General features: G+C 35.7%; 1 protein-coding gene across 4 annotated transcripts in view; it reads right to left on the bottom strand.

Moving 5' to 3' along the window:
• Mvb12 (multivesicular body subunit 12-like Mvb12) overlaps positions 1 to 14,543 on the bottom strand; it is a 41,429-nt gene that overhangs the window by 15,641 nt on the left and 11,245 nt on the right. For 3 of the 4 annotated variants that reach the window (XM_081764596.1, XM_081764594.1, XM_081764595.1), the window contains exons 3-5: positions 13,862 to 14,057; positions 8,915 to 9,044; positions 4,397 to 4,480 (exon numbers count right to left, since the gene is read on the bottom strand). In XM_081764596.1, the coding sequence (XP_081620722.1) occupies positions 4,397 to 4,480; positions 8,915 to 9,044; positions 13,862 to 14,057 (410 nt within the window). The remainder of the gene's footprint in view (positions 1 to 4,396; positions 4,481 to 8,914; positions 9,045 to 13,861; positions 14,058 to 14,543) is intronic. The other variant, XM_081764597.1, reaches the window with a different exon arrangement.

Genomic DNA, 14,543 nt, shown 5'->3' with positions numbered 1-14,543 from the left:
TTTCACTCATAAAAATCCTGTAATTTAATTTCATTCCACACTTTCGTTATACTGGAGAAAAATTTAAAAATGTTCCTCTTGAAAAAAGCTGTTACTAAGTAGGAAAGTGATTTGTCGAATGTTTGTGCACTGGAAATATGCTCCGACTGTACTGACAATTATAAACTTGAAAATATAATTTCGGTTTTAAAAACTATCTCGTTCGATTTACGGGATTTTCTAAGGCGAAAAATCCTTCTACCATGTCATAAGTTTAGCGGCGCAGTGGTATAATACACACTGAAAAAGATGAGAGAGAAGACTTGAATCTTTATTATTATTATTATTATTATTTAACGTACTACAGTTATGCCGTATAGGCTAAAGGAGGTGGATACGTAATGAAAGTGAATGACTGTAATTAAATTCTTTGTGCTCTCCACCGGGAATCGAACCCGGGATCACGTAGACCAAAGGCACGCGTGCTAGCCACTAGACCAGCGTTTCCCAACCGGTGTGCCGCGAATGGGCCGCTGGTGTGCCGCGAGGAAATCGAAACAAATTATTAATTTTATAGGAACCAAATTGCAAGACATAGGGAAAAATGTATATTTGTATTTCACATTACTATGAACCTCTACTATAAATCTACAATTTTAAATTTCATACTGTGTTACTTTTCTGTACATTTTTAATGTTGAAAAATGTATTTATCATTGTCATGACCATTATTGCTTCTTTATTGTTGCAGACTATTTCGTAACTTGAAATTTTAACATATAATTCAATATATTCAACAAAGTAAACATGCATACAAATTACCTACATTTGTGTTTTAAAAGTATATTTATTTATTTGTTCGTTATTTAGAGATCTTTCCTTTTAGTTAAAGGTTAGATAGAGTTTTCGAAAGAGAAAGTGGGTTTTTAAAAACCCGAGTCCTATATTTCATTGCAATGGTTTTCTATTTTACAAGTAGAATGAAAAATAAGCATATTGATTTACCACGGGAAAAAAAAAATCAGTGATCCAGCTTTCTTGTTTGTAAGAAGAATATCAGTAATCACGAAAATACCACGATATTTTATATTTACAAATAATAATAGTAATAATATATATATGGGTGTGCCGCGAGGATTCAAGTTACACCTGTAGTGTGCCGCAAGTTCAAAAAGGTTGGGAAACGCTGCACTAGACCAACGGGGAGGGTTTTGAAACATTTTCTATATTTTACTTTTTTAAATATAAAGATGTTAAGAGATGATGTCTTTTGTTTCCCTGAATAAAAAGTCAGGTATTCCAAGAAAAACTAAGAAATCATTAAAGGCAGACCATCGCAATTTGAACTAAAACTAGATTCCAAAGTTATTGATGCATAGATCAAAATTTCCGCCATTAAACATTAAAAGATTCTTTCAATACGGCGAAAGCAAAATACTTCGTAACAAATGCTCAGTAGATTGCGGTTTTGAAAACAAGGAAACTCTCCAATTTATAAATAAAAGCAAATTTCTCAGTAACTTCAAAATGGACACAGTTTCTTGTGAAGATATGCCTGTAACTCAAAGAAGACATGATTTCTTTCTCTAAGTTACAAAACTGTACTGAAATTGATCCACCACTCACTCCTATATTTTCTATTAAAAAAAAAAAAAAATGTTGGAGGATATTATGTATTTTTGCTAGCGAGTTACATGTAAGTTATTATTATACATGACACCAGGGTTGGCAAAAACCATATTTAAAAAGTTTATTTTCGATTTAAATCAGTTGTTTTCCTTCTTTTTCCTTTTTTGTTGTTGTTTAAATATATATGTTTTATTATTTATTTAGAAACATGGATAGAAATAAGTTTGGTTGGCCTTAACGTCCTTATGCAACAGCGAGGTTATGAAGGACGGGACCTACAGTTTAAAGTGGGATCCGATTTGCACCCGAAACAATCTGTCCTCCATCTAGCCCCTTGAGACCACTTAATTACGAAGGCATCAACAGACTCATCCACGGAGGATACCTGATAGAAATACGTATTACTGATCTTGGATAATTGTGAATATTTTAAGAGTCACTTTATAAATACAAATGATACACAATTCAACAGGTGAAATCACTGTACCCATCATTAAAATAAACCGTCAATTTTAAAAGGATACAGAAGATCTAGTTTAGTTCAAGTTAGTTCACCGAGTCAGAAATACAGTGGCTAATTCAATTTAAATGGAAGAAGTTAATAAAGGTATGAATCATTTGAGTTCACTCTGGCCCTGAACCATTCATACATATACTGTACATATGCAGAAAATACTTTTGATTTCAATAAATCATTTACATTCATATTTCCAGGGTTTGTAATGTCTGAGAAAAGATTTTGTAGATGGCCTGAGACATGTGGAAACGTCACCATAAGGTTTTCATGATTTGTGGCTTTTTTTGCCTTTAAATTTATTTATTTTTATTTTTAGTTTATACCTTAAAACACACATTGGTTTTAAACTAGCCAACCCTGCGTGACACATACAATCTTTTATTTTGATACTGGATTAAAATAAAATAAAATAAAATAAATAATAATAAAAACAGCGATACAAGCTTATGTCTTGATAAGATTTTGTCCTTGAGGTGAACGAATGTTGTGTCAGTGAATTTCCTTCGAGTATTCCGAGTTTCAATTCATCACTGTTCAATCTCCACTTGGACTTACTACCGCCTTTTCCAAAATATATTTGTGGATGCTAAATTAAAAAATTTCATTTCAATGTTCAACCTGTGAACGTCTCAGCGTCAGTGGAAGGGGCAATACATTGAACTAAATTTGTTATGTTAACAAACTGAGCTTCCTATAGCTCATACCAAGCCGACTAAATCTAGTAAATGCAAAACTGGATTCAAAGGAGGCGAAAAACTAAGCACATCTACATCGACCACCATAGTGTTTTCTTACATGTCTCATTTTCCAATGATATGTTATATGTTCTGTCTAGTGTCAAAAGGAAAACTATTCAGAATATGCTAGGTTCCATTAACAAAGATGTTAAGGGAAAGCATCCAGAAATTTATAAAGTATATTTCTGTGATTTCGAGAATCTTTCCTGATGATTCATAATGATATGACATCAAGTAAATGTGTTTGTCAGAAGACACCAAGAACTGAAGTCTCTCGCGGAGTACAAATATTTCTGTAAGACTTTTCAGAGGGAGCATTATAAAGTTAGACAGTATGTCTGAAATGTCGCGGACTTACATTTTATCTTTTCTTTCTTTCTTTCTTTCCAACATAACTTTCGACTATGTACTCCTTTCTTGTAACTAGTTTTCATTATCTAGGTAAATATATTATGGGTACCAACATTACATTTTACTTGAAGATGCTAACAAATCAGAGAGTAAACTAAAGACACAAGATCCGATGATGAGAAACTAATTTGCACTTAAGATACAGCAAAGCTGGTTCAGAGTTACAGTGTCTATCTCAGGTACGAAGATCCCGAATTCAATCTTAAGTCGGATCCTTGAGTTTTACGGAGTTTCTTCCTTTCCTTCCACTATTTCATCCCAGTAATTCTTTCATATTATATATATATAATTATTGCAGGCGTTCAATGCTAATGAAAAAAATATAGGAAATCACGACGAAAAAATATAGGAGGTTTTGTGAAGCTGTGAAAACGGAACACTTCAATTATCCAATAGTAGAAATAAAAAAATGAATGAAAAAAAAATCACATGGAAATTACACCAATTGTTATATGAATATGCATGCGACTCTAAATATAACTAAATGGGTAATTATCTCGTTGAAAAATTTTATACGAGTTTCTTAGTGTTTTCGTATGTGCCAGTACTAAGCAACGACCATAAGGAAAGTGAAAAAAGGATCTACATCAGAAAATCAGTGTTTGTAAGTATATGTCTCCAAAATCTAAATGAAATGTAAATTAAATCTAAAATGTAAACATTCTGCAGCTGGCGTTTTTAAGGCAAGATCTGACTAAGTGTAACACATTCTACAATTATTTGCCACAGTTAGTGCAAAAAGTTTTGATACACCTAAATAAATTATTTATTATCATTAAAATCACTACTCCATAGAACTTTTTAATGAATAAGAATATGACTCTTGTAGGTGTATGAGTACCTTTTGCGCTAACTATATTGTTTGGTGTAATTATCTTTAGACAATAAGCAGGAAAGGACGAAACACAGAAGTCTCCATTCAACCACCCTACTGTGGAGACAAAAGGCCCTTCAACCATCCACACCTTATTTCCTTATGTTACTTTCACAAGTGGAAGTAGCAATGCAACAGAAATATAGGAGGTTTCGTTAAATATATACGAAATACAGGAGCATTGGAAAGCCTGTTATTGATTTCAGTGTTATTGGAGTTTAAAGCTACATGGCTATAATCATAACTAACCTGTACCCTAGATTACCGGACCCTGGAGAATCCTTTTTTATGGCAGGACCAGTTTTGAAGCAAAGAGTGAGCCCATTAATTTCACTGAAATAATAATAATAAAAATCCGTAGTTAATAGTACTCTTGAAAATTTGTTGACTCCTTAAGTATAAAAATTAATAGTCGATTTACTCATAGTATTGCTGACAAGATGATCAAAAGGTAAAGAACTAACAATAACACGAATACAATGAAAATGAGTAAAGATATTATCTTACTATATCATTCTACTCATGTTACTTTGCAATTTCGCACTTTTTTCTATCATGTTGACAAATACTTTTAGAATTAAATAATAAATACGGAACTCAAAATATATCCATGCATTTTTATACTTAAAAAGTTAACAAATTTTCAAGGTTAGTATTTTTTTAGTAGTTCTTTAGCGTTAAACTATTATTAACTTGCATTATTTCATGTATCATGTATAAAACAATCATTAAGTTATATAAAGATTATATATATATCGGCCCCTCTCCCTCATTCAAGGTATTAATTAATTTTTGTCATTGTACACTCATGTCCAAAATTATTGTCGCATATCTATAACTGTCTTCTTGTAAGGATATAATTTGATAATGATTTTGCAGGGTACTTTTAATACTGATACTATGTGTATAATCGGGAAATGTATATTTGTGGTAAATTTCATAGGAAAAGAATTATAAATACGAAAATTAGAATGAATAAAACAAAATGTTGCTAAATGGACAAAAAAGTTTTATTTTCATTTTATTGTTCCAATTTACTGCTCTTTTGACATGAAATTTGCCACATACATGTATTTGCCGATTATACACATACTAACATTGTAAGAAATACCGGGCGAATTCGTTATCAAATTATATTCCTACAACAACATATTTATAGACATGCGACAATAATTTTGGACATGAGTGTACATAAACATTCCGCATCACTGGTGTACTTACAAGTTTCCATGCTCAATGGTACCTCACTAACTGCTTCGTCCTGATGAAAGAATTATCTATCAACTGAAATAATCTTTCTCCCCTCTTTTTCCATCCACTTATCATAATACTTAGAGATTTTCTTTTTCTGAAATAATATTGTAGTTATTTTTGCATTATAATCAAATAAGTTTATTTTCCTCTTCTTAATTATCTCCAATATCGATATTGAATGTATATGTACGAAGAGCAGTCAAAAAGTTCCTGGAATGTTGTTGTACTTTTGACATTTTTGATGCAATTACAATGAATCTTGTACAGTTCAGTTAGGTTACCTGCTTATGAATCTAACAAGTGACAACACGTCTTAATAAGCAGCAAATACGTTGTAGCTGAACAACGGGGAAGTACGTGTAATGATCAATTGGTTCAATTTCAGAGATCGAGCAAGGTTCAACCATCAAGTTCATGTGCAAACGGGGGAAAATAAGTTTCAAAGACTCTGATAGCCTTAAAAATAGTTTATCACCAAGGAACGTTTGGTTCTTCCCAAAGCTAAAAATGGGCCTCAAAGGTACCCGTCAAAGAAGAGATCAAAACGAACGCGACGGGTGAACTTCGGAAGATACCAACTAATACAAAATAATCGGGGTCCTCTGGAGTGATTGTCGATTGATTCGAAACCTGTACACAGGACAAAGGATAAAGTTACGCTTGAATCAAGAAACCAATACTGTGGAGATTAAGAGAGAAGACACACAAGGATGTAGGATGTCATCTCAATTATTCAACGTTTACAGGGAATGCTTAATGAAGGAAGCAATAATGGAAGTAGATTTCAAGATTGGAGGGCATATCATTGACAACGTACGCGGATAACACGATTATTATAGTTAGCGGCGAAGAAAGAGTACAGGAGATGACGGATAAAACAGCTGACACCGGGAAACAATATGAAATGGAAATCAACATCGAAAAGTCGAAAGTCATTTAGGATATCCCGTGGAAACAAATCCTTATGGATCAGAGTAGAACAAAGACAGGCTGGAGAGGTCGATCAATTCAAATACCTGGGAAGTTTTTATATTTACTTATTTATTTTTTATGAGAAACGCTTACTGTACCAAAGAGATCAGGTTAAGAATTACCGTAGCCAAAGAGAAAGATCACTTCTAACTAGCACGCTTAACATTGGACTAAGAAAGAAAATATATGGAGTATTCCATTGTTTGGTTCGGAGATTTAGACATTACGGAAGTTCGAGAAAAAATATGTAGAAAAGTTCGATGTGGTGTTGAAGGAAAATGAAGAAGATAAAATGAACAGAGAAATGAAATCTGTAAGTTTTACGTCCCACGGTTATGCCGGTTAGGCTAAAGGAGACGGTGATAATGAGAGATGAGTGAAATGGTGGAATGAAACAAGTGGGAGGAAACGGGAGTACCCCGAGAAAACCCACGAGCACGATGTTTGTCCACCACAAAGTTCACTTGGCGGGGGCTGGGATCGAACCCGGGACCCCAAGCACCAGAGGTGAACGCTCTACCACTGAGCCACCGCGCCCCCCAAAATGAACAGAGAAATGACAATGATGTAAAACGGGTGGGAAAGAAGAAGAGGATTTTAGCCAGCATCTTTCGTAAGGCCAACTGGACTGGACACATCTTGCGAAGATATTGTCTTCTTCATAACGAAGGAATACGGAAGTAAGAAGAAGAAACGATCAATGATTTGAAAAAAAAAAAAAAAATACTGAGAGTTAAACAATGAAGCTGAAGATCGAGAAACATGAAAAAAATATTTCCAGCCCCGAACCTAAGAAAGAAAAGAAATATATTCTCACCAATTCTAGAACCTGTCGACAGACAAAATAACAATAAAGTGGCCGCGGTAGCTCAAGGTTAAAAAGTTCATTTCTAATGCGTGGAATCGCTCGTTCGATCCCACTCCGCGCCAAATGACCTTTTGCGGTGGATGAACACCAAATGCATTGGTTTTCTCGAGGTTCTCAAGTTTTGCCCCACTTCCTTTATTCCACAATTATCACCCTTTTCATCATCACTGTCTCCATTAGTCTCAGTATATAATCGTGATGTATTAAATTAAAATATTTATAATAGTAAGAAAAAAAAAAAAAAAAGATGCTACGACGAAGGAAGGAATAAAATCTACTGGATGGGCAGAATCTTTTATAAATGGTATAAACTATAGAAGGATACTATACTTCTTTACTGCATTACTTATTTGGTCTAGGAATTAATTCGTGCGGTTGGACAAGAGATGGCGCAACGAACGGAGCGTCCCACAGTTCCGTGTATCCACACATGTGTTGCAAACCGCTGTCACCGCGTATCGTTCGTAGTATAGGGCAGTGGATTAAAGCGTCAACAACACCAGTTTGTAGTTAAGTGAACATGGAGCAATTTGTGCCTGATAAAGTGTATTTGCGGGGTGGCCTGCTGCATTACTTTAACATGCAGAAAAGTGCGACTGAAAGTCATCGTATTTTGGTGGAAGTGTATGGTGACCATGCTCTAGCTGAGCGAACGTGTCAGAAGTGGTTTGCACGGTTTAGAAGTGGTGATTTCGGCTTGGCAGACCAAGAGCGAGCTGGACAGCCAAACAAATTTCAAGACGAAGAATTGACAGCATTGCTCGAGCAGGATTCGTGTCAAACGCAGGAACAACTTGCAGCAGCATTAGGCGTTGATCAAACAACAGTCTCCAAACGCTTGAAAGCCATGGGAATGATTCAAAAGATGTCACATTGGGTTCCACATGAATTGAAAGACAGAGACGTTGAAAGACGAAAAACCATTTGCGAATTGCTGCTTCAACGACAGAGCAGAAAGGGGTTTCTGCATCGAATTATTACGGGTGATGAGAAGTGGATCCATTACGAGAACCCTAAACGAAAAAAGGCCTGGGTGAAACCAGGTGAACCAGGTCCATCACAACCAAAACGAGATATTCACTGTGCAAAGGTTATGCTGTGCATATGGTGGGATATGAAAGGTGTGGTGTACTATGAGCTGCTGCAACCGGGTGAAACTATGAATGGAGAACGTTATTGACGACAATTAATGCGTTTGAAGCAAGCTCTGGCCAGAACACGACCAGAATGGGAGAACAGACATGATAAACTTATTGTTCAACATGATAACGCTCGCCCACATGTCGCAAAACCGGTCAAAACCTATTTAGAAAATGTCGGATGGGAAGTTTTACCCCACCCGCCGTATTCACCAGACGTTGCTCCTTCGGACTACTACTTGTTCGATTGCATGAACAACGATTTGATTGGACAGCGGTTTACTTCTTCAGAAGATATCGAAACATGGGTCTCTGACTGGATCGCTTCCAAGGATGAGGACTTCTTTCGCCACGGAATCCGTACATTGCCTGACAGATGGGCGAAAGTGGTGGCTAGCGATTGACAATATTTTTCTTAAGGTATTTATGTATTTTGTGTTTGTACTACAGCTTCAATGTGTGCGTACCAACCGCACGAATTAATTCCTAGACCAAATATTACTACATAAAAGTATCCATAACAACACAACTTACCCCGCTAGACAAAATCCAAGTGGAGCTTTTTTCATCCGACTCAATACTATGATGTCGGTCACCGCAGACGATGCCTTGTTTCGATTTGTTAACCTGTAGCACAACTGACGTTTTCTCCAGGCTTTCTGGTCTTTATAAAGATACAAAAATAACAATAATGATATACATAGTGAATATTAAAACTTCTTACTTTGTTGCGTAAATCTATTTATCCTTGATTGATTACAGCTACCGACAGGTCTGTTCTTCAAATGCTGATTAATCCCAAAATTAATATTTTATTGAACATAATTTCCATGGTATTTTTAATGCTTAATTGAATTAACGAAATTGCTTATATCATTGTTTGTCAATTGAATTGATTAAAATCCCATTGTTTATCTAAAACAAATAAGGTCTGGTACATTTATGTTAAGATTAACAACCACTAACCCAGAAAAAGGAGACTATTGGTCGTTACTTTTGCCTTTATCTGAGTTTTATTTTGAATACTTTGTGCTGATGAAATACGATTTAAATACGAATCTTTCCACCACGAAATGCACTTTACGTAAAATCTTTACGTTTGTAATGAAATCCATAGATTAGCATGGATGCGGCTGCACATACAGATGTTGTGATAGCTCTGATACAGCAGCATTATCATCTTTGGCCTCCCTATTGTCCTAGTGTCTACATTTGTTTTAATTTAATGTCCCACGATTATGCACCAAGACTGGTCGAGATGGTAATGATAATGAATGAAATGATGGAATGAATGAAGTGGAAGGAAACGAGAGAACACCGAGAATAAACACCCATACGATGTTTGTCCACCTTAAAGTTTACTTAGCGCGAGCTGGGACCTAACCCACTGTGGTCCTAATATTTATATCTCTCTTCATCATGCAGATATGTTTGATCACAATCAAATCCGACTTTGTATATGCCCAAATTTACCGTATCATCCACGCAGTACTTTAAGTAGTCCGTTAATGACTTTCCTAGATTTTTAGATTTGAGTGAGACCTTGAATCCATATTTAAGTGCAAAATTTTAGAATCTAAATAATAAACAAGGCCATAATGAGAACGAAATCCTTTTCTCTTGAGCCTTATCTTCATTTTCAATACTTGGTATAGATAATAAGTTTGTACCAAAAATAGTACGGGTATCACATTCAATAAAATGTCAAACCTACGTAGAAAATTTTGTAGTATTACATTGTATGACAACATTGATACTATCTTCAAGAAGGTACTGACAAAATACTGATGTGTATAACCTAAACTTTTACATATTTTTGTATACTTTCAAGTGACGTAAGTTCTCCTCAGTTACACAACAACGTGATTTAAGGCGTTTTGGTCATACTACGCTATTCAAACAAACAGACATACAAAAGAATGTAAGGAAAAATCGGTGCCAATCAACATTTGAATAACGAACTTGTCGATGGCTGTAAATTTGTCAGCTGATATTCTAGTCAAACATAAATAAAATTTTCGTAGAAAGATAAGTAGTAGTAGTTGCAATTTGAATATACATAAAATGTATGTATAGTAACATATGATGGTACACATATTGTCAATAAAAAATAACTAGCAGCATATCCACAATATTGATCACAATAAAACCATAAAGTAAATTTAATTTTAAAAAATGTGCATTCTCACTTCCTATCATGAACCAGAAAACATTACTACATTTAGTTTTATTTATTTTACATCTGTACCATATTTCTGACCTTGGTCCAGAAATAATAATTTCCTTTAGTATTTTCCATTACGTGCAACAAGGAGTGTGAAGTACTGTAAAAAGTCGCTTTTCGTATAGTTAACAAAACAAACCCTGTTAGCAGGAAGATCGGACTGACACTTTCACATTATAATTATTACAGGTCGAACATGGAAGCAGCAAAGAACATATGTGTGGTAATCACTCAACTAGTTAGTAGGTCTCGAGTGACTGAGTAACTTTCTGTAGGATACAGTTTCCAAGGAACTGAACTTCGTAGAAAATACAAACTTAAAAAAAGTAATAACTTCGGTAACCAATTTCTTACATTTTTTGAAAAACAACGGTAAATAAACATATATATATAATAATCCAAACGCATCTATTGGTTCATGAAGTTATTAATTAACTTTTAGTAATTATATGCTAAAATTATTTCACTCATTATCTGATCAAGTATTAGTTATAAGATGCAATTCTACTTCTTGAACTTAAAAACTAGTCTGGATAATTCTCAATTTATCTGTTCAAAAATTTTCATAACGAATTATTAACTGTATGACAATCATATATAAACTTATTTCTGATTTATAAGTCTTTAAGAAATAGACATTATATTTCCTTGATACAGATTACGGTGTAGTTCTACTAGGTTGTACTAGTTGGAGAAAAATTAAAAGCACACTCAGAATGAAGGTTGAAATTAGTTGGGACTTATTCATATACGAGGTCTGTCCACAAAGAAACCAATCTTTCAAAATATACGATGAAAGAAACTGTTCTTCACTTTATGCTTGCCAGACCATGTAATGGGATTCTTCCCAAATATTTCAACGGTAACTGCATTAGTCTGCCTTGTGTAGTTGTGAGACTGCGATGTGTTTCGTACCTATGAAGATTTTGCGGCATTACAAAAATGACAGAAACTCTGAAAATGTTGCAAGAAGTGTATGGGAAAAATATATGAGCGGAGTCCAATGTTATGAGTAATTTTAATGTTTCCAAACAAGAAGAACCCTTTCGAACACGAGGCAAAATCTTGACGCCAATCAATATTATGTGATGACGTTGACGTTCATATAGTGCGCGATATTGTAGTGGAAAATCGTCGTCTGACCGTACGTGAAATAGCTGAAGAAGTAATCAGTAAATAGTCCTATCATGTGATCTTAGTTGGAAAACTGACCATGCATAGTCTGATTTCAAAGTTTGTTCTACGGTTGCACATAAATGAACAAAAAGAAACACGTATGGAAATCTCTGAAGACCTTTTGAGTCGTGTAAACGAAGACGATAGCTTCTTGAATAAAACATATAGCTTGAAAGGCAAAGTCATCCCGATGGGTGGAAAAATCTTCACCGAGACCTAAAAAAATTTACATGCAAATTGCTTCGACATTAAAGTGTTGCTTATCGCTTTCTTTGATTCTTGTGATGTTGCATATTATGAGTACGTCCCACATAGTCAAACCATCAACAAAGAATATTATTTACACATAATGAAGCGTTTGAGGGGAGCTGCGTGGAAGAAGAGACTGGAAGCATGGAAAGATGGAACATGGATTCTTCACCATGACTGTGCTCCTAGCTACTCGACGCTCTTTATTAGGGAGTTACTCACCTGATTTGATACCTTCAGACTTCTTTCTATTCCTTAAGTTGAAATCCACCTTGAAAGGTCACAGTTTCCAATCCACAGAAGAGATAAAACTCCAAAAAGTGAATTCTAGAATGCGTAAGTGGTGAAAACTATTTTCAAAGAGAGAAAATCTGAATAACTTCCACAAACGGTAAGTAGCATTATACAGTGTGAGCACAGAAACAGTACCTGATTTTAAAGTGCCATATAATTAACATTTAATTGAATATTTACATGAAATTTTGTACAGAGCTCAGTAAACTCAAAGTATTTTCCCATCTATCTTTTCAGGATCCTAGTTCTGACCAGGGCAGCTAGAAGGCAGTAACATCGAAAATGGCGTTCACCCCACAGCAACGAAGCTGATGCATTTTACAATTTGCAAAAACAAGCAGTTTTGTGAGAGTGCAGCGTGATTTCAAACGACAATTTAATGCTGATCCACCCACACAAAAATCCATTGTGAAGTGGCATAGAACGTTTATTGAGACGGGGTGCATTTGTGATCAAAGAAAAGGACCTTCAGGCCACGTCCAGTCTCCGAGGAAACTGTGGAGCGCGTAAGAGCAGCCTTCGTACACAGCCCACAGAAGTCTACAAGTAAAGCTAGCAGAGAGTTGCAGATGCCACAAACAACAGTAAGCAAGATCTTACGCAAGCGTTTGCGGTGTTACCCGTACTGACTGCAGTTGGTTCAGAAGTTATACCCAAAAGATAAGGTAAAGCGCAGTGAGTTCTGTGAGATTATGCAAAATTTCATGGAGGACGACGAAAACTTTCTGACGAAGATCATTTTCAGCGATGAGGCGACATTTCACTTAAGTGGAAAGGTGAATAGACACAATGTAAGGATATGGAGAACCCAGAATCCTAATGTAACTGTAAATGTGGAACGTGACTCACCAAAAATCAATGTTTTTGTGCAGTATCAGAGCGTCGGGTGCACGGTCCGTTCTTCTTTCAGGAACAAACAATTACAGGTGAAAGTTACTTAGCATTGCTACGTAACTGGTTGATTCCGTAACTTAGTAATGCAGAGATAAACGACTTCGTTCTACAACAAGACGGAGCGCCGCCACATTGGCATCGTGCTGTACGCAGTTTTCTAAAAGAGAACTTCCCAAACCGATAGATAGGGCGCTCAGGAGTCAATGATCAAGTTCTTTGCAAGTGGCCTCCAAGATCACCTGACCTCACTGTTTGAGACTTCTTTCTGTGGGGATTTGTGAAGGACAAAGTGTATGCACCTCCACTACCCGCAACTCTGAACGATCTCCAAGAACGCATCAGTGATGCTGTCAACTCCATCACACCGGATATGTTTCACAACGTGTGGTTGAAGCTAGATTACCGCCGCGATATTTCACGCGTTACAGGTGGCACGCACATCGAGTATTTGTGATTTCAATTATTGCTACAAAAACTTTTTGAGTTTATGTATCACTGTTCAAAATTTCAGCAAAATATTCCTTCGCATATTAAATTTACACTAATTTGAAACCTGGGACTGTTTCTGCGCTCACCCTGTATTTAGAAAGCTGGTTTCTTTTTGGACAGACCTTCTATATATGAATACTAATTATACAACTTACCTGAATCAGTAGTTCGTGAAAGCAGAGAAAATCCCTCAGGTGGGATTTCTTTATCATTTATTATAGCTATACTTTCAACTATGTAATCAGCTAGTCCCTCTGTTTTAGATAGACACAAATATCTAGTAATTTTGCGTCCAAAGAAGCCATCCTTCCACAAGTCTGCATCAGAATCTTGATCATGTGTCCGTGACACCTAGAATAATAAACGTAATTTAAGATTGTAGATAGGATAAACTAGCTCAAATGACCTTCCGTCGATCATTATTTATAGGAAGTATTTAAACCTCTCTCCCTCTTGGGATGCATATTTCAATGAAACTGAAATGACAAAAATTCTTAATGTCACCCTTCCCATCACCTCACCCCCGTGCCAATAAGAGTTAACCTTGCACTTAAAAGATATAGAGAGTGCCATTATTCATTTCAGTGACCCCGAAAACTATGGATTAGACATTAACATCGGTCTTGGGGCTCCGCATAGTGCAGTCGCTAACGCTCTCGCCTTTGGTGCGAGCGGTCTCGGGTTCGATACTCGGTGGAATCACTAGGTCGAAAAAGTGTAAAAGTTTTTTTCAGGTCAGCCAACACGAGTGAGGTTTTTCTGATTTTTCTCATTCACACCACGCAAACGCCAGGATTGTATCTACAATAATGGTCCCAGACTGCTTCCTTCCTTACT

This window comes from Thermobia domestica, chromosome 7 (genome assembly GCF_964235325.1).
Source record: "Thermobia domestica chromosome 7, izTheDome1.hap1.1, whole genome shotgun sequence".
NCBI lineage: Eukaryota > Metazoa > Arthropoda > Insecta > Zygentoma > Lepismatidae > Thermobia > Thermobia domestica.
This window is presented reverse-complemented; position numbering and strand designations above follow the sequence as displayed.